This window comes from Pholcus phalangioides, unplaced genomic scaffold (assembly GCF_987345545.1).
Source record: "Pholcus phalangioides strain wild (caught in Gottingen) unplaced genomic scaffold, Ppha-v1.0 ptg000016l_1, whole genome shotgun sequence".
Taxonomy (NCBI): Eukaryota; Metazoa; Arthropoda; class Arachnida; order Araneae; family Pholcidae; genus Pholcus; species Pholcus phalangioides.
In genome coordinates this window covers 59,776-85,766 of record NW_028301609.1, presented here as the reverse complement: position 1 = coordinate 85,766, position 25,991 = coordinate 59,776, and the positions used below count along the sequence as shown (strand labels likewise).

General features: G+C 40.6%; 1 protein-coding gene across 3 annotated transcripts in view; it reads right to left on the bottom strand.

Moving 5' to 3' along the window:
• Positions 1 to 12,831, bottom strand: part of LOC149074687 (uncharacterized) — a 41,250-nt gene extending 28,419 nt beyond the window's left edge. For 2 of the 3 annotated variants that reach the window (XM_089245748.1, XM_089245749.1), the window contains exons 1-4: positions 12,230 to 12,822; positions 10,658 to 10,822; positions 4,393 to 4,646; positions 126 to 242 (exon numbers count right to left, since the gene is read on the bottom strand). In XM_089245748.1, coding sequence (XP_089101874.1) covers positions 126 to 242; positions 4,393 to 4,646; positions 10,658 to 10,822; positions 12,230 to 12,685 — 992 coding nt within the window. In that variant the 5' untranslated portion in view covers positions 12,686 to 12,822. Of the gene's footprint in view, positions 1 to 125; positions 243 to 4,392; positions 4,647 to 10,657; positions 10,823 to 12,229 lie in introns of all 3 variants that reach the window. The other variant, XM_089245747.1, reaches the window with a different exon arrangement.
• Between the last annotated feature and the right edge of the window lie 13,160 nt (positions 12,832 to 25,991).

Sequence of the window (25,991 nt, the reverse complement as noted above, 5' to 3'; positions counted from 1 at the left end):
CACTCTGCAGCTGAAGAATGACTCTTAAATTCCAGTCAGACGAGGTTAGACTAAGATCAATAAAATGAAAAAATATACAAGTTGGTAAATAATGTCATAAATACGTAGTGATTAATTTCAATTACCTTGCTGAGATGAATGAATCATATTCTTTCTGGAAAACTGATACCAGGTACTTAAGAAAATCCAAGCAATTACTATCACATTGGGTCACTGAATAACCACATTTCTTCTTGCAGCACCTAAATAAGAATTTAAAAAAAAAACTAATAATTTTTCTACCCTTGCATTCTCAAAAGCAGGATCGCCTCTACAGCATCGTTGGCGGAACTCCCTCAAGCAAAATTATGAGTATCCCACTTCCTACCCAGCTGGAAATACTAACCTAACAATTTAAATACAGTCTGACCCCAATTCAACAAATTCCTCAATTTAACTTTTTAAAAACGGCACAGGGGAAATTACTAAACCCCCCGCCTTATAAAATACCATATATTTTTTAATGAAGCAAACTTTCTTCTGATTTTCAGAAGTTGCAAACTAGGAGTGTAGAGAAAAATATTCCATTGAAAAATTAACTTTACAAAATATCTGGACTTGTCCATGTTAAAATCAAAGATGCTTTTAAGGAAGTGAAATATTTTATCAATGCTGCCACTTAAAGGGTCAACAAATTTTTTCTGGAGAATTCGGACGAAAATAAAGGTCAAACTCCTATTTAATGAATTAACCCTTGATATAACAATTTTTTTTTTAACTATCCTAATTTTTATTCCTCATCACCCAAAACCATAATCCAAAGATTTTACTTCCTAGGATTTGAGACGTCCGCCTCTACTTTAAAGGCTAGTAGAAAAGAAAGGGTAGCAAGCAGGAATTTGTTACTTTCTGAGTAATAAAAGAGGCAATAAAGTAGTTTAGAGTGTGCATGGGAGGTTTTAATGGTCAATTGGTGTACACCAATACCATAAAGCATTGTGCTGGTCATATTTAGATTTCAGTAAAGAAATAAAGTTTATGCTCTGTCTTGGCATACAAAGAGTGGTGGGCCTTCTGAAAATAAAACATTTTTCGGTTAGTCAAAAAAATTACAATTTCCACAAAATCTATACATATCAAACTGATTTTCTGTGTGTATGTTCTCTATACAAAAATCTACACGATTTTAGATCTATCGTTTCCAAATTTTGCATATATACCAAACGGGACCCAACTTGAACGATAGGCTACTTTAAAAATTCGTCAGAGCCAATATTGCAAATGCACATTTTTTTTTTAATCGTAAAGGATTGGAACGCCCGTTGAAATTGTAAAACTTTCTCGAGATCGTGGAAGGAACCAAATCTGTAAAAACTCAACCTTGAATATTCAGTTTTATCACCTAGTTGCTATGTGGTAGTCACCGTTTCGCATAGCAAAAATCATGGGTGTGTACGCAGAATCGACTTTTGGGGGCACAAGGATCTAATTCTTCACAGAAAGTTTGGGTCACTAACACTAGAGAACAATTTTAAATTAACAGATAGTATAAAATAAATTATTTTATTCCAATATTTCAATTCTCTACAAAAATATTTTTAATTTTTGATCTTGGGGGGGGGGGAGGGAGGGAGAAGAGGCCCATTATCATCCTCCCCCAAATTTTGCTTTGGTGAGCGATTGCGCAATGGCAATCGATAAAATGTGATTTTCTAAGTTTTCAAATTTTGAGTTGGTTATTCCTTTGAAAAAAACTTCTGGTTGCCACGGCGATCACACAGACCTACAACACAAATTATGTATACATCAAACTTCAAATGCACGCATTACCAGTTTGGAGGATAGATGCAGAGCCACAACTGGGAGGGTGGAGAACAGGCGGGTCTAGTGTCCCCGGCTCTGGACTAGAGGGGGACACCAAATTCACCTTTTATAACTGCTTCTTCATTACATGGGTGTGCCAAAATGTGTGCTTGCCCCGTTTGAGAAAGTATCTAGTTGTGGCGCTAGATAGATGGCACCACCTACTGAACACAAAACACGCCAAATGCCGTGCACACACACACATAAGCACACTGCTGAGCTTCTCCAACACAAATCTGAAATAGCACCCATATTCAGGTGTGGAAAATATGCGGCAGTTATATGACGACAGATCAGAGTGGTGGACCAACAAGGAGGGAAAATAAAATAATTTTACCAGGAAAACCAAAGTATGAATAGGGAATCAGAAAATAAGTGTCTGAGAGAGAGAATCTAATTTGCTTTAAATTTGATCAGAAGATATTGAAAGTGTAAGATTTTTTAACAAAATGTAAAATCAATCAGAAGGGAATTTATAGATTGATTTATTAGTAAATATATAAATGTGTGCCTCCAACTGTTAATTGAAGTGGATCCTACCTTATAACGTTTTCCAAAAAACCATCATAAAAAACGTTGTAAATAGGAACACTTTAAATGGGAAATCTTAATGGGACTTATTGTTAGGACCACGAAAATAAGTTGTATTAAGTGGAAAAACGTTTTACGTGGGAGAAATGTTATAAGCGGGATCAACTGTATATTTGTTTTAGATTTATTGCATGTGCAGAATTCCATATGTTAAATTGTCAGTGCTAATGAGCTTCTTTGCAAGCTTTTCCTACTGGTAGACAATGAAAGTAAATGAACCTTTGGATAGTCAGAGCAACCTTGACCCCTGCTCTGTCCCCACAGGGGATATAAGCTGGTTTACTGCAAGGGATAAAGCACCTTTGGATAGAACACATGTTTTTAGAAATGAATTATACTTGACTCACAAAGATACCTCCTTCTCCTAACCAAAACATGGCCCACCGCTCAGTCTCAACGAAGAAATATAAGCAGGTGATCAAAGACCTGGGGCATGCTGGAAGAAAATTCATAGAGATACCAGTGAATTATGGGGGGAGAAGCATAATTTTTTTCAAGATAAATTTTTTTAGAGGGACCCACTTTCACTCAAAAAGGACCCAGATTTTTCGAAGGTCCGGGACCCAGGTAAATTAGAGTACAGCAGCATCTATGACAATGACACAGGATTTGCTTCAGCAGTTCAAATGGGAAGTTTTTGGACATCCACCACGCTATAGTCAGAACTTAGCCCCAGCGATTATCCTCTTTCTCCCAAACTTGAAGATCTTTTTTTTTTGGGCAGTAGAATGATGAAGTGTAAGATGTCATTACCAACTGGTAAAACAACTTGGTGGCAACTGAGTATGCAGAAGGCATGGAAAAACTTGTACAGTGCTATGACAAATATTTAAATCTGAATGGTAATTATGTACAAAAGTAGGTAAGATCTCACAAGGTAAGGTATAAAAGAAGTTTGTTTCATTGTCTCAAATATCTATGTCTGGAGAGAAAAATGTTTTATAATTTCCAGACGACCCTCGTATACGGAGGTAGAGGATGTACCATTTCACTAACATAAAAATGACATTGCTGTGTCCTCTAGCACTTTTAGGTTTCATTTCTGAACATGCATCCCAAGTGGCTTTTCTGGTGGATTCTGCCATCTTCTAAAATTTTGCCCATCTTTTTCTGGAACATCCTTGCATTTATATAAGGATATATATAAATGCAATATAAAAAACAAAAGTCAATGTATATAGCGACTTTATTAACAACAACTGCAATGCTGCATAAAACCAGAATACATAAAACAGTGAAATTCTACCTACATGTGTCTTGGCAGCATTCACAAATCTAAAAAAAAATGTTGCTATAGACTAGTAAACATTTTGGTAGGTTCTTGTTCTGTGCTTTAAGAAAAACCTTTGTAACACTCACTGAAATTGAGTTGGGGGGGGGGGGTGAAATGGTTAAACTTTATGGAAAGATACGTCTGTCTTACTATGATGAAACGTGTTTGCTTCAATAAACTGTAAAAAAGGAGCAACCAACGAGGATCGGCAAAATGTGAGTATGAGAAACAATCAAGGAACAGGGTGTGCCATCAAAAAAAAGAGGGGAAAAGCTTTAGTAAAATGCTACAATGCTAATGATTGATGGTTGGATGTCTACTCGTTTCGTACCTCCTGTACGAATTTTTGTGAAAGTGGCTACTACTTTTTTCACATTTTGCAAAAAATGCGACCGTAGTTTAAACCCTGGCAATTAGTTATGGTTTTGCACTTGATGCTATACTAACAACAATTGAGCTATAGCCTTTAGAAGCATAACAAAAATCATTTTAGTTTATGCACTGTCTGGATTTGTTAAGACAGATCTTAATCTGTAGTAAAAAAAGACATGCAGACAATAATGGCTACCTAGATGGCATTTCTACTAGTCTCTGAGTGAGTCTAACATTGAATGAAATTTTTTGAAGAAAAGTTCATTTTTGTGTGCCTCTCTCCTGAAAATTATCAAATTAAAATTAAAACGTACTTGATAATATTGTGAACAGTATCCCATTTGCTCCATCCAACACGTTCATGCTTGTTGAAGTCAAAGAGTATACTCTGGTAGTAATCTACACTGACCGTATTATTTGGAGGATACAACTCGAGCATTTCATCCAGGTACACTCCAGCTTTTGAAAAAATCCTCGGGTCATCAATCGAAGGGAATTTTTCTTTCTCAGAGCTGCTTTCTGTATCAGATCCTTCTTTGTCTGATTCTTCTTTCTTGGGTCTCCTATTCTAGAATAATAGTGCATAGACATTAGTGCCTTACACATATACATAAAATGCATAATCCATATGCAATATGCATGCACCAGATTCCAATTCAGTCAATCACACACAGAAAATTTTAGGCATCGATGCCAATTTTTCAGTCACCACAGCCAATTGCAGTTCTCGATTGTTAAGCCTTACGTTAGACCAGGACTGCTGTCTCGTGCCCCCCCCCCCCGGTAAAAATGACACTTCTGAGGGGTCTTTACCCAGTTAGAACCACTCGTGTACCAATCCACATACTTTGCTCTCGAAAATCATATACAGTGATTTCCAATGTACAATAATACTCAAGGGACTAGAGGAACGCAGAGATTGACAAATTCCAGGTGCCAGGTCGCCATAGCAACTAGAAAATCCGTATTGGTGTCTAAAACTTTCTACACTTGATTACTTAATCAGAGTCTAAGAATGACACAAAATATTATGATTTCATAATGATGTGTCTTCCAACATGAAAAGGAATCATTAAGTCTCAAAAAAGTCTAAAAAAACATTACAATTGATACTCCTTGGCGAATTTTCATGGATGTGAAAAAGTAGTTTGTAAATGAGAAAGACGTTTAAGCACTAGTATATTACTTGGTACCAGAAGATTAGTTTGTAAAATCAAAAATCAAGCGTCCATTATATTTGGTACTTTTTTTCCTCGAGAAAAACTACACTCGGCTCCTAAGAAATATGTCTGGCACCTAAATCTTTTGTAGATTTTTCAAGCCCCCGTTATAAAGGATTAATCATTTTTTGTGTGATGGAATATATTAAAACTACAAAAAAGGGCATTGGGACCAGAGAGTTACATTTTTGCATAAGTGACTATTGTTATATAAGATTTTCACTGCAGTATCAAATCTAATTTATCATGAGATCCACTTTGTACATGAGTTCCCAGGGCTGTGTCCATTCGCTAAGAAGATTCTGAGTTAGAGTTGTATTTTTTCAAAGAGTTTCAGAAAAACAAACTCTTTCATAAAATGAAGTGCAATACATTCAGACATAATATTGTTTTCTTAAATGAAGCCAATTTCGAAACCATCTATCGACAATTGCCAAACTCAGATAGGAATGTTTGAGAGCAATGTGGACATACAATAGATAGACAATAAATTTTCAGTGAATTTTTATGAAAATTTTAACAATAAAAACTGTATTAATACAGTCGACACCACTAATTAAAATCAGAGATAATGTTATCATTCAGGTATTGTTATCATGTTTGCAGAGAATGGAAAAAACCAATACCATAACATGGGAAAAAATGTGTTTATTATCAGTCAGCTTATGTTATCAAATTCTTTTTGTTGTTGAATACTTAGCACATTTCGAAGTTAATATTGTTCCCACCATAAGATATCGTTATCAGCCTGAAGACTATGTACGAGGCTAGAAGGCATTCCCCATTGACAAACATTTCTGCAATCAGCCTGTAATATTCGCAGTGATCCATGTATGTGTGGAACGACTTTTGCAATGGCCTTCCTAAAGTGATGACAAACATGACGGAGGAAAAACTTTTACCTCAGTTCTCGATCAGTTTCCACTAGTTGACCAGTCAAATTTCTTTTTCCCAAGACTTTCTCAAGGGCTCTATGAAACGTATTAATTCCTTCCTAGTACATCATTTCTATGAAAGAACCCCATAGGCTTCTATTACTTATTAATAAAATTTACTGATGTAATGGAACAGCCGTGGAGCCCTCGGAAAGTGCAAATGAAGCACAGTTTGAGAACTGCTGCATTAGACAGCTCCATTCTAATGTCTCATAATGGCTGAGTTAAAACATTTCAGGATTTTAGCTAAAGGGGAAAAAGTCCCGTTTTAGAATAGAATTTAAAAAATGTAATGATTGAACATTTTGCAACCAATTATGTGGAAAGAAACACAGTTGTCTCATTTTATAGTGCCGGACTCGTGATGCGAGGATCCGGGTTCGAACCCCACAGTGGTGGTCGGCTGAAGTTGGTTTTCTGTGGTTCCCAACTTCAAGGAGCAAATGCGAGCCGATCTCCCCGTTAAAAAGTCTCGCCACAGAGAGCAACAGTCCTACAACGGTAAATCATTCAACCATAACACTTCACTCATAGTTAGAAAAAATGGGCGGCAGATGACAGCACTACACATAACAAGCATTACACAGAAACAAACACTTTACGTCAGGTTGCACTACACGTACACTCCCGCATGTACCAATTCGTTGGGGGGTTCCGCGGGGGGGGGGGGGTGTGGACGGGGTGCATGTGTGGTGTAGTAGTAGTAGGTAGGGCCTCCAAAAAATGGCTCGGGGATCCATGATGTTCTTAAGTCAGCCACCTCGTTGGGCAATTTGCCTGTTGTGGCGTCGTATTTGTATTTACCAATACCCATTTACCATATGCCCCATTGGACCAAACAGGATGTATGTATGGTCACCACACTCACAAACGGGACTTTTTACTGATAAAGTTATGATTCGGCTACTGTTATCAGAGGCCCAGAGTCCCAATGTAATCATATTACGCGACATGGAATGTAGTATTAGTTTAGGATAGTTAATCGCTATCGTTCACATTCAACGAAAATTAAAAACTTGAGAATGTTCGCACAATAGGGAAGAAACTATTATAAGAAAAGATACTCTACTTTTTGGTCATTATGCAAAGGTTAACTCGGAAAGCCTCCTTCAACTTCAGGGAATGGCATATTGAAATCAAAGAGGTTGCTAAGTTTATATTTGGGTACATCACGCCACAGTGCTTGAAATAAAGAAACCAGGGCTGGGTCTCTAGCGATGTATATGGTAGTGCAATCGCCTGGATTCTAAGATGACCAGGGATTTAATTCCTAGCAGAGACCTGAAGACTTTTTGTTCAAAGTTCACCTATGCATCTTATCCAGAACAGACTCCTTGATTAAGTGATCTCTCACTTATACACTGGTGCATTGAACTTCATGACCCGCTGTATGCTTCTAGGGGCAGGACAGCAATACATGATTGATTATGCACTGGTGAAAGGGAGCAAGGAAAAAAAAAGACATATAAATGAGAGAGGCATATAAGTGAATAACATTATTTACATTAATGTTTGAATGGGAGTGCAGAAAATCGTCAAATAGCTGAGAAAAAACATACAAGTAAGAGGGTGTAAGAGCGATTACTGTATATATTTATATTGGGCTGAGAAAAACTATTTCCCTTTCAAAGCACAGATGACTGGATACCAAGCAAAGATAATTGGAAAGAAAAGTCACATTCCTCTGTGGTAGAGCATGGAACCACAACCCTTGCACTTTTCCCGGGCGTGTGTTCTACCATTAAACTACAGAGAACAGACATTTTCTTTCCTAAGAACAATGTATTCCTCTGTAGCTTAATGGTAGAACACGCGCCCAGAAAGTGTGAGGTTGATGGTTTGATTTCCCACCGAGGAATGTAACTTTTCTTTCCAATTGTCTTCGCTTGGTATCCAGTCTGTAACATAATCCATGTTACCAATGTAAATGTTGAAAGGTCTCTAAATATATATGTATTTTTCAAATAATTGTTAAAATAATGCTGAAATATATTTAAAAAAAGTTACTTTGCCCGATTTTTGCAATCGATCAAGATGATTGTTCGGTGATTGGTCAATCAGTGTTTCCAATCGGCAATATTTTCTTATGTAGAAATATGTAAATGAATTTAGTGATGTCATTATATTTCATCTTGAGATGGAAAGATATGGTGGGCCAGCTGTGCCTAGAAAATAGTCCATGATCTGAGGTATAAATATTGTTTACAATTGGAGTCATGCGCGACTGTTATTTCCATTATCTCTCTGTAATCATGACTTGAGTTTAACATAACATCATTTGACATTTTGGTCATTAAAATTTCAGGATTAAAATTAAATAATAAATTAGGTTGTGTCTTGGTGAGCTACTCACCAGCGGAGGTCCAGTCTCCCCATTATCTCCACCATTCGACGGAATTGGCAGATTTTCAGGTTGTTACCACACTCATGTTTCTCGCTGGGGAGAAACCGATCGTCCGTACTTTAGCTGACTGTCGTGCTTGGATTTTTTGGAAGTGTTCTTCGGAATGGGGGGATCGTCTGATGAACCGACCATGAACTGATAGTTTGTGTAGCGCAGTTCTGGACTTGCTCTGGATATTTGAACTTGATCGGACTGATTTGAATGTGCGGCTAAAATCGATAACCGGCAGAGACTTCATGTTGGTGAGATGGTTTATTGTTATTTTTTGTGGGCAATGATTTAGCTGTTTTGGGATTCATAGTTTATGATCATTGAGTTTCATGTTTGAAATGTAAAGAAAAAAAAAGGGAAGTTTAATTGTTAAAAATAATTTTTTTTTTCTGGCCGGAAAATAATGTTTTGCTTTCAATTTGTTATCTGTAGATCATAAAAAGAATACAGGAATGTAACAAATTGATTGTTGCATGTACTTCATACAATTAGCCGAGAGGTTCACAGTTTAGTTCCATTTCACTTTCATGCATCCCCAAACTGACCGATTTCAGATTTTATCAAAAAAACCTTTTACAGCTGATGCTTATGCAGCATTTCTGACCAGTTTCAGATGTTATTGGGCAATTTTTCAGCAATACCACATTCATTATAAAAATTACTGTAGTTCTTATCTTGTCATAATACCAGGGTTCTCAGCAGCGGCAGCTTAAGCAAGAGTGCAAGCCCCAAAGCAGAATATGCCAAAATCTGCAATGACAATCAGCAATACTACAGAACAATCTGGAAGAATTTTAAGAAAAGCATCATGAAGAAACACTATTATATGGACATTTTTACTGCAAAACAATTACAGTCTGCTGAGGTCTCATTGCAGAGCAATGGGAAAAATTCTGCTTTGGAGGGTGCAATGAACTTGGGCAGCATGCTCTAAGAGGCAGCAGCTGAGGTGTTCATTCAGACATATAAATTTTTAAAATTTTGAATAACAAACATTCACATAAGACACCATTGCTGTCACTCTTTTTTAATAGCCATACCTTAACAACGAAGATGCTGAGAAAACTTGAGGGAACAGACAGGGCCTGTAATAACAGAAACAAGTATAAACTCTTCTAAAGCCCCTCATCTTCAGCTCTTGTTGAGCCCCACAAGGTGAGCATTTTTGTGCCCCCAGAAGCAGTCAAATAAAGGCAAAGAAAGAATTTGAGATCACTCTTGTCCATGGCCTGAAGCATCAGGGCAACCCGTCAAACTCATCTAGTTTCCACCCTTTTGGGAACCTCGAATTATGTATTTTGGCACCAACAAGGTTCAACTCTATAAAAAAATCTTCCATTAAAGAAAGGAAAATATGAAGGCTCATCAATAAGAGCAGTAATGTGGAAAAAGTTATCTGGCATAATTAAAAACAGTGAAATAAGTCTGGACCAAAAAATGGCAGTTTCTTTTAAAGTGGGACGTATGGTCATGTGAATTTCCTAGGCTAAACAATAGTGCACGGTTTCAGTCTGGTAAAATATCAAGTTTATCCCAGAGCCCCACTTGGCTGAAGCCCTTTCAGTCTCCCACTAGGGCTAACTTTAGGGTCGGCGCCGCAACCGCGGGATGCAGATGGGTCTGGTGCCCCGGGTGCCAGACTGGGGGGGGGGGGCACCAAAATGCGTGCTTGCCCCGGCTGACCAAGCATCTAGTTGCAACCCTGGGCGCATGAGGTTTTGCAGCAGGTGAGGTAGAGTCCCCCCCACCCAGGTTCTCAGCAAATCTGCTAGATCGTTTTCCTGACAAACTTTTGCATCAAGAAAGAAATATAATTTAAAATCTTAACCTTCTAATAAATGTTTGTCAAAGTTCCGTTATTCCCCTGAATTTCCCCAAATATTTTACATTATCCCTAACTTCCTAGGTTTCTGTGATAACCATTTAATAAATTAGAAATAGCAAAAATAATTATTATTAATTGCATGCAACAGTAAAATGATTGGAATAAAATACAAATTGTATCGATAGAGAAATCAAGAGAACTTACCAACAGAATTATATGCAACATGCTCTGCAATACAGAGATAGAGGGCCTCTGGAAGCGCATCATGGAAATGTAGTCCACAGCTTTCTCCCATTCATTTTCTTCGACAAAACTGTGAAATGTCAGCTCAGTGGAATGTGCCATAGGCTTGATATGCAAACCCGAAATCTTAAGAAAAATAAAATCACAAAATCAGTACAATGAAACAATAAACCTCTCTGCTAACTATAAAAAGTATAATCGACTGGACACCAAACGAAGATGAACTTTGGAAAGAAAATTCACATTCCACTGTGGTGGAATCGAACCACCAACCTCTCACAGTCTGGGCGAATGCTCTACCAGAGGAGAGCCATTTTTTTCTCTTAGAACATGTTTAAGCTGAATAGGACTGCATTGTAGAGAGGCTCCTAACTCGGGAGTTAAATATTAAAATCCAGTAAATTAATTTTTTTTAATCAGTCGTAAAGAAATAAAGCTTTCAAGTGAAATGTGGATGGGAAAAGTGTAACTATTTTCAAAATCCAATGGAGCACAACTGGGAGCCCATGATTTTAAGACAGCACTGCTTAGAATTCCCACACGCCCAGAGATTGACTGATTATGAGGGGGCAGATTTATGATCTTGCTACCATTCTAGTCTAATGTTTTTTACCACTCATTCCTCAAATTCGTCGTCCTGGGCTGTGTTGAATTTGGCACCTGCCCCTGTAAATATGCTGGTGCCTCTGAGTTGCCAACTTGGTCATTCACATGATTGCACACTTTCTTGATCACTCTTTCGGTCAATCACTGACCTTGCCCCCCCCCCCTCTGCTCTATAGGTCACTCCATGCATATGCAGTATTTTCTCAAGGGATTGGAGAGATTTTTGCAAAAAAACCACATAAATCTCCCACCTTAGTAAGCCCCGCTTATGCTTACACACACCTCTAGAGTTCACTCCCATGCTTACACACTCTCTATGTCACCCTTTCGGTCACTCGCATGCTTGCACAAGCACTAATTCGCTCTTTTGGTTGCTCACCCACTTGATCTCTCTCTTTTTGGTCATTCACATTCTCACAAACTTTATAGCAGGGTTATGTGTTTAGCACCGAAAAAAAAAATTGACAAAGGATCTGGATTATACTGCATCTGCTCCCAATGTTTTTTGGGGCTGAATGCGACTGCACAAAAGACAGCCTCCTAACTCAGCAACAGCTCATAACATCCGCTATTTATACGAAGTAAAATGACTGGAGGTTCATCCATATTGTTGTATATCACCAACGGCAACACAATGATAAACTGAACTTCTCTACTATTTATATAAAGTACAATGACTGGAGGTTCATCGTGCCATTGTATATTTGGGCTAATCTCATTATGAACTGTTGCTGAGTTAGCTGTCTATTGGTCAAGTATGCACCCGAATAGTTAGAGGTTGGTGGTTCGATTCCCACAGAGGAATGCGACTTATCTTTCCTGATCTCTGCTTGGTATCCAGTCACTGTACTTTGTAATTTATATTAGACCTCGTCAACTGAAGGCATTGCGTAAGTAACAAATCACAAACTATTTCCAACAGCTTACCACCTCCTCTTCGTCCCAACTGTTTTCGGATGAAATGGATGGCGGATGATGCCGAGAATGATGAGGTTCGTTCGAAACATTATCGGAAAATTCCGACGTGGATGAAGAACAGGCATCATCATCCTCCTCTTTACTCTCGGACATCTTCCTCGACCCGTCGATGTCCTCCTTCACGGAGCAACGAACGAAGAAATCATTTATCAAAGTTTGATTTGGTTCGACTTTCAAGTTGGTGGCACCACCGAAGAGCGATCTTCTAAAGTTTTCGTCTTTGTTATTATTATTCTTCGGCAGTGACGACCGAGTACAGAAAGTGTCGATCAGAGGCTGGTTCTCGGGAACTTTCCTCCGAGTACGTCTTCGATGTCTCGTGCTATTATTACTCGGGACGTCCGATGTCCGCGAGGAAGAGATTGGCCACTTGTTCAACCTGTTCTTTTCATTCTGGGTAGACATTTCGATACGCACCTGTGATTGTTGTTGCAGAGTCTTCGTACGTCAAGGGAAACGGCATGCATGACAACTCGACGTAAATATAAACAAACCTGCGTCCGGCAGAGGCGAAAAGCATGTGCTTCTTCTATAACAGGAGACTCATCCTCATAGGAGCATTGAGCCTGTGGGAACGCGCATGCGTAAGGTGCATCACTTTCAAGTTCTTTCCTCCATGCTTTCAAGTGCGTAATCACTGTTGCCAGATCCTTAAAAAATTTCCGGCCAAAATCATCTTCAAAAGTATCTCAAAAAATTCGAACTCGTGCTGTCATCTAAGAAACAACGCACGAACCACAACATTTGACGGCAGTCTCCGAGGCAGTGTTGTTTTTAATAAAACTTTTTCAAAAGCCTAGTGCAGGGACGGGCTTATGTGCAGTGGCATATTTACAGGGGGACTTGGGCCCAGAGCGGCAAGTTCAGAGGGGCGGCAAATTTGATTGGTGAGTGCATAGGCGTACGCAGAATTTTCTCAATGGGGGGGGGGGGGGGTGTTTACATTTTTTCCTGCGAAATAACACTATAATCTCGGCTTGAGGGGGAATTGAAATGATTTTTACTGATCCTCCCTTTGCGTACGCCAATGGGTGAGTAGCCAAAAAATTAGTAGAAGGGCGCCAAAATTTGTATAACTAATAAAATAAATTCGCTTATACGGAGACAGTAAGGGTGAGCAGGCATGTGAATGAACAAAAGAGTGACCTACAGACAGGGCCGTAACTAGGAGGAGCAGGCGGGTCTGGTGCTCCGGGCACTCGACCAGAATGGGTGCCGAATTCATCGTTTTACTGCTTCATCTACATGTAAGGGGCGCCAAAATTCCGGCTTGCCCAGGGTGACAAAGTACCTAGTTGTGGTTCTGACCCACAGAGAGGGGGAATCAGGCAACACTATCCCTATAAATAATATCTTATCTACGCGGGGTGTTGGATCTAGTCAGTGAGTGACCTAGAGCGTGTGCAAGCGCGTGAACGACCAAGAGTGACCTAGAGCAAGGCCGTAGCTGGGGGGGGGGACTTCGAGGGTCTGGCCCCCCCCCTCCTCGAAATGTGAGTAAAATGACAGAAAAAAGGGGGGGGGAAAGATGGCCAAATCTATTGTTCTATCATTTTGGTCCCCCGAATGAAATTTCTGGCTACGGGCCTGACATAGAGAGTGTGAAAGTACGTGAATGACTAAAAGAGTGATCTCCAGAGCGAGAAACCAGGTCGGTGGGTTACCCAGAGAGTGCGAAAGCATGTGAATGACCAAAAAAATGGCATAGAGCATGTGTAAACGTGTGAATGATCAAAAGAGTGACCTATGAAGCAAGGAACCATTTTTATTCTCAGCCACCTCGCTGGGCATTTTGCCTGTTGTGGTGTTGTATTTGTATTTGTATTAGTGAGCGACCCGGGAGAGTGCTAGAGCATGTGCAAGGATGTGAGTGACTAAAAGAGTTCCAAGTATGTGAGCACTCCATAAGAGGGACCTAGCGGCACAGGTGTGTTGGCAGGAGTGGGGAGACGTCAAGAGAGTAATCAAGAAAATTAGACTAGAATGGGAGAAGGGTGTCAAACTTGTAATTAGCCCACAGGTGGAAAAACTATAAGGCAGGAAAACTATGGGCGTGCGTGGGGACCTCTGTTAAGTCATTTTGCAAACCGGTGAGAAAACAGATTTGCAGCCAATTAAAATGATTTTTATTGATCCTCCAGGGTTCTCGGCACCCTGTCGCACACCACGTAGGTTTACATTAGCAACCGAGAATGATCATCAAATTATGTACTACGTACTATATTTATGAAAAAAAAAACACTTGTCGTTTTGAATTTGGAGCTATCGCCCAACAAGCCACCGCCCCCCCCCCGGGCACTTGAAGGTTGAGAACCACTACCCATATGTAATCATATCTCCCAAAAGAGTGGGGATGACAGGGCTACAGTCCAGGGGCCCAGAAGTGCTCTTAATAATTTTGTTTCTTTACCTTATATATAAATTCACTGTAGAAGGGTTCGTGAAAAATATCTGTCCCGGGAGCCCGGACAAAATATCAATCCAAGGACCTGGCTACATGATGTGTGGGGCCATGTGAACAATATCTGTACACAACACACCACAATGGAAGGGGCTGCCAGGTTTAGATGACTGATTATCTACCCAGAGTTGCAACTGAATACTCTTGCAGCTGGAGCAAGCATGCATTTTTCCGACCCTCATCCCTCTCTCTCCCGTATAGTTTTAAATACAGGGTGGGCAAAAAGTCCGTAAAAACTTTAAAAATTCATAAAAACCGGAAAAATAACCAGAACAAAAAATGATTTGCAGGGTTAGCATCGCTAGGTCACGGGAATTTTTTTTTAAGACAGGGGAAAAATACCTCAAAAAACAGCCGATTGGTGGCGCTGACGTACACAAGTCAAAGAAAAGATACGCAAATAACGAACAGAATGCCTCCAAAGCATTGGCGGAGATACGGGGGGGGGGCGTGGGGGGCATTGCCCCCCCAGACTTCCAAGTCTATCTCCGCCTATGCTCCAAAGTGTTTATTAGAGCAGTATGTGTTCCACGTGACCACCACCACAGGGAATAACACATTGCAGGCGGGTCACAAATCCAGCAACGCCAGAGTCCATATGTATCTATGGTCCCTCTCGGCGGATCGCATCTTTCAGTTCCAGCAGATTGGATGGACCGGGTCGATAAATGACTGCCGGTGTCAAATGTGGAGACCGAGGAGGCAATGGGAACCTGCAACGCCTGCTAATGATTTTGTCTTCCCCGAACGTCTGTATCAGGAATGCCTTGACCGGAGTAGCAGTGTGACTAGTTGCTCCATCTTGCGTAAACGTGACGGTAGAAAGCGCTTCTCTTTCACGCACACATGGCATGAACTTCTCGCGCAGAAGCGTTAAATAACGCTGCGCATTCACCGTAGTCGTTTTCCACCTATTTGTTGGGCACTGCGTTTCAAAGAAGATGGGTCCTATGATGGAACCCATGGCCCCCACAAGGGGTAGGCTGACAAGGCTCTAGCCCTGGGGCCCGGGATGACTGTCATCATTTTTTTTTTGTTTTTCACGCTATAAATTCATCATAAAGGGGCCCGTGAAAGTCTGGTCGGGGCCTAGTAAAATATCCCAACCTAGGGGCCCTGCTTCAGGATGTGGGGGCCATGCTGTGACCCCACACCACACTGTCACTTTTGGGGAATGCAATGGTTTCTAGGTGTACTCACGTGGATTAGACGTCGCCCAGATGCGACAGTTATGGGTATTAACGTCACCACGAAGCGAAAAATGAGCTTCATCTGTCCACAAGATGTTAAAGACCCACGTGGGATTCTGTTCGATATTGGGGAAAGCCCACCTCGCAAATGCTTCTCTCTGTACGGTATCCGCTGGCAAAAGTTCATGTCACGACTGCAATCTGTATTGGTACAGATCAAGGATTCCATGAAGAATATTGCGTATCGAGGATGGTGGTAAGCCCCAAGCGTGTGGCAGCTTCACGGGCACTGCTGGTGAAGCTGCAGATGATTCGGACGCTAACGCTTCCATTTCGACTGCATAACGCGGCAAACATGTCTTCCTTAAACATGGCCGTCCGATCCTCCAGCTTTCGTTTCCTCAAACAGCTGTAAAAGCTTTATGAGGCCTGTCGCTGTTAACGGCCCTTTTCCCGTCCTCACATTCTTCTGAACTCGGGATTTACGCAAGGCAATCGTCGCTTATTCCTGGTTCACATAAAAAAACTTCACCAACGAAGCTTTATCCTTCGCACTCAGCATCCTTGTTCGCATACACGGTTTAAAACGGTGAACTGATTGTGGATTAGGAGCGCAAGTTCTTATAACCGTCTCATTTGCATAGTTCCACCGAAATCGCTTGTACCAGCGCCATCTATCGGCTGTTTTTCCCTGTAATAGAAATATTCCCGTGACTTAGCGATGCTGACCCTGCAAACCGGTTTTTATGAATTTTTAAAGTTTCTACGGGCTTTTTGTCCACCCTGTACTTCGTTTATAGTGGAACCCTGTCAGCCGCACCCTTGTGAGACCACACTCTTAGAACAAAAATTCTTAACCTACAGGTCGCGACTCAAATTTGGGTCGCAAGAGCAACCGAGACGGGTTGTATAAATCCACTTATAGCTAGGGATATCGGCCACGGCCCAAACTTGACTCGCATCGCAGGGGACTTCCTAAATAAATCGTACTAATCCATTCACTTACAATCCTATCATGGGCTCGCCCTACAAGGGTGAGACTGACAGGGCTCTAACCCTGGGGCCCTGCTCCTGTGCTGCCTTAGCTATGGACGACAAGATTGGATCGCTCTTGGGTGGCAGGGGGGGGGGCTAAAGCAGGGCCCGGGGGTAAAACTGCCGGTGACGGATCCAGGGCACATAGGCCAAATAGCCTGCCCCCCCCCCCCCCAGATCAAAGACAGAGTGTTGAGAGAGCTGGACTGGGAGGGGGGAAAGATAATAGAATTTATGCTTCGTGGTCCAGTGTACCCAGTCCTCTCCAGCTTGGTCCAATCCCAAAGTGTAAAGGGCTCACATTCCTCCTCCCCCCCCCCTATAAGACAGAGCCTGTTAGACCAAACAAGACCCGTGCTCTGTCCCTTCCGGAATATAAGCCCTTTACCCGTGTGGATAAAGGGTCTGTCCATGCATGGGACAGCGCCTGGGTCGTATCTGGTTCTACAGCCCTGAGGTCCGGTACGATTACCATCATTCCCCCCCCCCCTCCCGCTATAAATTCAGAATAGGCCCCGTGAAAAGTCTGGCGTTGAAGGGGGGCCCCGCCAAAGATCTCAGCCTGGGTTGGGGGGGGGGCTTTTCCAGGATATGGGGGGACATGAGCCCCGTTATAAATGCACTTATTGCGTCACTGGTTTCACTAATTTTGGAAAACAAAGTCCCATGGGTGCGAAGCTGATCTTGTTGATTTCGAGTCGTGGCTGGGAAAAGGTTAAGAACCCCCAGAATATATCCCAGTACCACGGGGGGGGGATATTTGGCTCCCGTTTGTGTGAGAACTACAGATTTACTGAAAATTTCATATACAAATACAATTCAACGATAACCATAATGATTATGAAATCAAAATCTAGTTTTATTTCACTCGATTAAATCATCTGCAAATCAAGTTCGGTAATATTTGGTATATTCGGTAATGCCGGACGTACGTTATTACTACTAAGATTAGTGTCAACGGGAATTAACTGAACTGTTTTTTATTTTTTTGGTCTATGTCCGATCGAAATAGATGTAGGCAGGTAGATAGACAGGAGATCCAATCACATGGCAGGTACGGCGGGCTTCTTCTTCTTGGCGGCCGTCTTCTTCTTCTTGCTGCTGGCTTTCTTCTTGGTCTTGGTCTTCTTCTTCGACTTCTTAGCGGAAGCCTTCTTCTTTTTCTTGGCGGCGGAAGCCTTCACCTTGGCCTGGGCCTTCGGGACTTTCACAGCAGCAGTAGCAGGTTTAGCGACTGGTTTCACGATCTTCGGGCCGACGACGGCAATGTTACCATGCTGGGCTTCTCCGGACTTTTTGACGATCTTCGGATCCATGGTGGTTTTAGGTACGTATCGCTCACGGCTTGGCGCTCGATTCCTGAAGTGCGAATTGAGACGATGAGAGAGAGAGAGAGAGAGAGAGAGTTTTCTTCTCAAGCTTGTGATGTGAAGAGCAAGCACTATTGAGTGAATGAGATAGTTTTAGAACGCTCTGTTCATTTAATTAGAATAGCTTTCTCCGAGGAGAGCGAGATCACGCACATTTTCACGTTAGTACGTGATTTAAGGCTCTCGGCCCTTTTCAATGGATGGACACTGTTAACATGATAAGTTTAAATGAAAGTTCGACAATAATTCCTGTTTAGTCTACTGAGCAATAACGTATTTACAGGAGGGCTTGGGGCTATAAGTGGGCTTAGTGAGTGAATAGGTGAGCAAATGAACGAGTGAGTCAGCAGGTAAGCAAATGAGCGGGTGATCTAACCTAACCGCACATTAGAAAAAGGAAAAAAAAATATATATATATATATAAATATATATATATATATATATATATATATAAAGGGAAAAGGGGTACAATAGAGATAAGGTATAGATGGGAGAGTTTTTTTTCATTTCAGAATCCTCTTTTCACCCTGACCCTATGTGTTCTCTTTCACTGTTACATGTATAGTAAAAAGATACATTATATGTGTGGGGCAAAAATCATTCACAGGAGTATAGAAAGAAAGAGCAGCTTCCGTAGAAATAGGGTCACTATAAAGCTTCACGACGGGGGAAGAGAGAGAAAAGAAATCACAGAGAGAACTTTGTTTGCATTTATTCCACTGGTGATTGGACGTTATATTACGTCTGTGGTCGTAAAGAGGTTTTTTAATTGGACATTTTCGCACTGCAGAAATTCACAGGCTTGATTCTGTCATCTGTAGGAATTCAAATGAACTCACGAATGAATATTAATATTCATATTTTAAAATGTTTCTTTTTCCCCCTTTTCCTTTTTGGAAATGGGAGATTTTCAGCATTTCGTAGAGTGAAAAGATCTTTCGGTGCTATTTTTTAGCGGATGGGCTTCGTCCGGGAGCTTTGGATGCTTAGAAGTGTCTCGTGATTATTTGAGATGTTTCAGCTCGATTTTCAACAGAAAGAATGTAAAGAATTAGGCTGTGAATTTCAACCAGATAAGGACAACACCTGAACATCTCTTACCCGGTATGCCCATGATGCTTTTAAGATGGCCCTAGAGTCGATTCGTAGCCACGAGGTCCAAACCCTGTCAGCCTATTGGGAGGAATATTTACGAATCAAGAACTTTCATTATAACTATCACCAGAAGAAAAGCACCCGTGCAAGCGCTCTGACTGAAACTGAAATATTCATGATGGTAATCATTGAATCATCAGGTGTTCCTCCGAGTTTTCGGGGAATAACTTCTTAGTACTAAATTAAGCATCCATCAGCAATGGTTTAAGTGAGTGCCATGCCCACCCCCTCCAAGGGTAGACCTGGCGGGGCGCTAGCACGGAGACCTGGGACAAATCTTATTATTATTATTTTTTCTACTTTATAAATTTACTTTTTTAGGAGGCCCACCATATAACTCAGTCCAGGGAGCCTGGCTTCAGATTGAGGGGCTATTAGTGAGCACCGAGATGCTCACGGGGAAAGGAAAAATTTTGTTCCTACATGAAAAATATGTACCCTCTAATTTTTTCTTCTAGAGAGAGAGAGAGATAGCGGACACATTCTCTATTGTTTCACTAGCACAAGCATGTTTTTTCTCTGCACACAGAATCTCGATATCTGCACGAAATGACATGCTACCTTATAAACTATAGGAGATTTTTATCTGCCCACAGCGAAAAACTCTATGTACAGGAAGGCATTCTCAAACTCAAAGCGTTTATATTTTACACGAAATTATTATATTCACCATGAAAAAATGGTGTCTTTCTTTGTTACTGTTGTCCACAACCAATAAACGGGTAAAAATAGAGTTTTATCAGTGAAAATGTGCGCCTTCTATAAAATATTGAAAACAAATATACAATATAGTATTATATTACATGTAAAACTACTGCTGTCACCTATCAAATAAAAAGTACAACTGTTGTGATTCCTCGATTGAAATCGACGAAAAATTTTGATTAAGGTGTCACGTGGAGAGTCAATAATGCATGATATTGATAAATATTTTATGAGCAATAATATTAGTTAAATTTTCACGTTTGTTGCAAAATTTAGACACTTGTTGTTTGTGCACGGTAAACTAACATCTTCCGTTACAGGCTAGAATCAGTTCCGTTCTGTTTTCCATCCTTCATCGATTACGATTACATAAACGGAGGATTGCGCATTTTACTAACGCTAATTTACCGTACACAAACAATAACTGTTAAAATTTTTAAGCAAACTTGACAATATAACTGATACTATTGCTCATAAAATACTTATTCATGTCATGTAATGTAGATTTTTTCTATGCAGTGCATTAATCAAAATTCGGTCATCAATTTCAACCGAAGAATCTCACAACAATAATATACTGTAGTGTTACTTGTTTTGAATATTTTATAAGAAAAGGCACATTTTTACTGATAAAATTTTATTTTTACCCATTCATTGGTTGTGGACAACAGTGACAAAAAAGGCGCCGTTTTTTCGTGGTCAATAAGTTTGCAAAATATTGACGTTTAGAGCCTGAGAATGCTTCCCTGTACACAGAGTGTTTTGTTGAGTGGAAAAAATTGGAGTGGAAAAAATTCTCCATGTTGTATAAGGTAGCATGTTATTTTGTCATTTTACACAGATATCGAAATTCTGTGTGCAGGGAAACAACAGGTCTCTGTGTAGGTGAAATAATAGAGAATGTGCTCCTCCCCCCGCCATCTGAATGAAAGGATCCCTGTCTCGTATAACTACCGCAGTTGTTTTTTAATACTGACTGACAGAAACTTGGACTTTTTATTGGAAAATGCCAGATCTCTATTGTGTTTTTTTTTAACAAACAAAAATATTTATTCAGCTCAGCCGGGTTTTTTGAGCAGGCTGATGTTTAGTATTTTTTTTATGTTTCATAGATGGCAGCAAGGGTTTCAATGGTATAGGATATCATTCATTATTTACGTTCTCGATATGCGAGTGAAAGCATTGATGCAGGGTTACGAGATACAAATTCCTCAACTTGGACATGAGGACGCATGTGCACGCATCTTTGGCTATGTTCCTTGCATATGCATATGTTTACAACAATGGCGCCACTACACAAACATTACCCTTTAACTGGTCCTTCTGCATTACACGGGGGAAACAAAATGCGTGCTTGCCCCGGGTGACAAAATATCTTGCTGTGGTTCTGTTTGCGAGTATTAGTGACAAGATATTTTTCTATTTTTCTTCTTTGAAAGCTCTCCGAATTACGGGATTTTTTATTGTTCTGTGGCGTTTCATCATGTGGAGCTCCCAAAAAAGCTGCCGGGAACCAGGGTTCCGCGGAACACCAGTTGGAAACCCATGTTCTAGGGCATTTTATACGAATTGGTATATGTCGTGTGTATCTGTGTGTGTACTACCAGAGGCGCATTTATGGTTTTACCGCCTGTGGGCTACACGAATTTTGCCTCTCTTCTCCCATTTTAGTCAAATTTTCTTGACTACTCTTGTGTTATAACCCGCCGCAAGTACACCGGTGTCTCAAAGTCACTCTTTTGGTCACTCTTATGCTTACACACTTTTTAAGCCACTCTTTTTAGTCATTCACATGCTTGCATACTGTTTTGGTCATTCACATGCTTTCATACTGTTTTGGTTATTCACATGCTTGTATATTGTTTTGGTCACTCACATGTTTGCACATTGTTTTGGTCACTCCCATGCTTCTACACTTTTCAAGTCACTTTTTTAGTTATTCACATACTTGCACACTGTTTTAGTCACTCACATACTTGCACACTGTTTTAGTCACTCACATACTTGCACACTGTTTTAGTCACTCACATACTTGCACACTGTTTTAGTCACTCACATACTTGCACACTGTTTTAGTCACTCACATACTTGCACACTGTTTTAGTCACTCACATGTTTGCTTACGCTCTACGTCACTCTTTTGGGTCACCCACTGACATAGATTCTTGCTTTATAGGTCACTCTTTTGATGATTTATGCGTTTACACATGCTCCGTCTTTTTTCTTTTTCTTTTTTTGTCATTCACATGCTTTCAAGCGCTCTAGATCACTATTTTGGTCATTCACACGCTTTTACACTCTCTGGGTCATTCTTTTCGTCACTCTTTGACCTGGTCCCACACTCTGTAGGTCACTTTTTTGCAGGACCAGCCCTAGAAATTGTGCCGCCTGAGGCAAATAATATTTTGCCGCCCTTAAGATACAACTTTCTGAAAATAATTTTCTTTTTTGAGACCTCTATTACCTTGCTACAGTGGTTCCCAAAATATTGGTCACGACTATCTTGGATGACGGCGGGGGAGGGGTGGGGGAATAACGATAATGATGTAAGATGTCACGAGAGAATTTCCTAAATAAAAATGCCCTGATAAAAGTAAATACTGTATATGAAATCAATTTAATAACTCTTCTTTGAAGCGGGAGGGATGGTCCCACAGAAAGCGCACCTGTTTACATTCTTTCCGATGACTTTTGGAAAAAAAGCCTGCACTTCGAAGAAATAATTGAGCTATTTAACACATATTATATCATATAACGCATTAATGTTCTACATAAAATTTACTAAAAATAATTTGAAGAAAAATCTTGATCAATCACGTATCACAAATGTGCTTTTGTGCACTTTTATATGAGAAAACATGGAAATTAATTAATTAATATTTATTCTGAATCCAGAGACAAAATTTATTTATTAAACAAATCCAAGGATAATTCCCCTCATTTCCTAGTTTTACAAATCGTGATTCCTCACGTTATGTTGCCTACACACGCATATATAGCATAAAGATAATTTTTCCTACCTTTTTATTTATACGTTGCAGCGAAATATTCTAGCGAAGTGACTGCCCTGAGTCCATACGTTTGTGACCAGAGGTGTGAGCAAGAGAGAACATGGGAGAGGCGGCGTGTCCCCCCCCCCCAAGACGATCAAAAATTTAAAATATTTTCAAATATTTCAGTAAAAAATGAAAATATCGGAATATGCCGTTTATAAATGGTTAGGTTCCCCGGAGGCACCCGAGTCCTCAGGGACAATGTTCTTATCTCACCGAGTGTGACAGAGCCTGGGTGACTCTCTGTTCCTACCACTATCACCTTTATACCGTCAATTTCTATTAATTTAAAATTAAAATGCTTTTTGAATGTTAGTAATACAAAATTTCTCTGGGAGAGATTCCTTGTGCTTCCTCCCAAACCTAATGTGCCCTTCTAAAGGTGGATGTAGCGCGCATGCGCCAACTTCTCTCGCCTCCGTAAAAAATATCCAATGATCATCTACCTACTACTTACCATGTGGACACCTTTCTGAACAATCGGTAAGTTAAAATTCAGTTACCAACTAAATCACTTGCCGCGTGTAAACGGGCCTTAAGATCTGTGGTGAAACCCCAGATCAGACGCTTCACCCCCTCCCCCCCCAATATGAATTTGTAGTGGGAAAAGCAAAAATAGAAACACATCTAATGAGAATTAACTCGGGCCCCCCGGCGGGAACGCTGCCAGACGCCACTCCTTTTGTGGGGGCGATGCAGGGACCTACGTTGAATAGGAGATTCAACGATGTTGTTGGGGCAGCAATAGGACACTTTTTTTTGATTAAATATACAATTTTTTTTTTTTTTTTGAGCTCTGTAGAACATTATAATCATCAAGGGTTCCACGGAACATCCTTATAACTAGAAGAGTTCCGTGAGGAAAGTTTACGTTGGAAACCCCTGATATATAGAGTAGATATAGGCGTAAAGAAATGAGCAGCCCGCACATTCCAGCTCCCCAGTCATTCAAACAGCACCGCACTAGAGATTCTTCTATTCCCTAATCGACTAAAGAAAGGAAAGTCATTCGGAAAAATATTGATAAAGAGTGAAAGATACTTAACAAAAAAAGAGGAAACCTAATTTTTTTTTTCAGAAACCAGCTTGTCTAGAGATAGGTGACACTTTCTGGAAGTGTAAGAAAGAAGGTGCCCTGAGATGAATTAGGCATTCGAATAGCAAAAGAGTTGAATAGCAGCATTTCAACACTCAAAAGTGTTGCATTTACCTGCGCTTATTTCCACTCGCACTTCCCCATCAAAATTATTTCGAGAGTGATTCACCGTCATAAGGAATCTGTCGTAAAAAATGTGCCACCCCTGTAATCAAGCAGCCATAGGCGGCTGCCTCGTCACCTCATGCCTGGCGCTGGCCCTCCCTGCTCGTTTGGTCACTGACTGACCTTACCGTCTTGTCAGAGGCGGATTTGGGTTATGCAAATTTTGCTGCCCTTCTCATAGTCTGCAAATTTTCTTTCTTCACCACTCATTTCTAAAATTTGCCGCTTCTCTGAACTTGTCAACCTGGGCTACAGCCCGCTAAGACAACACCAGCTAAAGCAGAAAGCCTCCACCCGCAATCTTTTTGGATACTGTAACGTCATTACGTAAATACGCCGCTGTGTACTACGGTAAATGTGAGAAATCAGCACCTCCTAGAGATAGAAGGCCTGCACTGTTTGCCATAAACGTCATTCAGACTACCTAGCAAGTTTGCCACATTTTGAAACACAGCATCCTATTTCGTTTCTTCTTATTTTAGCGTAGAATGTTCCTGATTGACTCACAAATACCGCATAGTGATTGGACGCGGGGCATAGAAATCGCAAATTCTGAGCCCGATCATTTCTTTTCCTCACAACGATGATACTGCCACGCGCGAGCAGGGAATTTCCCCCCCCCCTCGAAAATTCTTAGGGAAAATGGACTACTTACTGACGTCACAAGCAGATTGCGGAGGCCTTCTATCTCTAGGAGGTGCTGGATAAATCCGATTATTATTTATTATAACCGGTTTATCCAATTGATCTTTTGCATGTGTGGATGGCTTTTGCATGCTTATGTTGTTAGAGTAGGATTACCAGACGTCTTCACTTTTGATACGTTACCTTCTCTCATTATTTTGCGTTCTCATACATTTTTGAAAATTCTCCCTTTTGTCCTCTTCAGAATTTTTCCGGAATTTTTTTTCCTTCGTTTTCTTTTCAGAAAGGAAAAAAATTGCAATGTGAAACACAAAAACCTGTTCATCGAAGTGTGTTCTTTATTTGGTTTTTTTTCCCACACACAATTGTAGTCTCTTTTTTTTTTTTAGGGAACTCGGGGACGTGAAAACATGGGCCATTTCCAATCGTCGCCAAAAAATGATGCCGAAATGGGAACAAAACCGCTAATTACGACAGAAATCACTGGAAAAATTGCCATATGGTGGGAAATGAAGACCTAATAAGTGAAGGTGGACTTGAAGGTCCGAGTGTGTGCGGGAGGGGAGCACGATGCTGTCAATACATGTAAAGACATATACGTGTTGGTCAACCGGGGCATTAACTAGGTATGTTCCAGGTATGTATCTAGGGGGTAATGCTTAGGGTCATATCTTGAATTCTGCGAACTACGCTGCCGCAGAAGGCACCAATTGAGGGGAAGCAATTTTTTGAGACGCCAACTGAAGGGGAGGGGTGATTTTTTATCACAAAAATATCATTCGCGTACACTTGAAAAATGTCCAGATCCGGTCCTGTGATGTCATCCGTACATATCT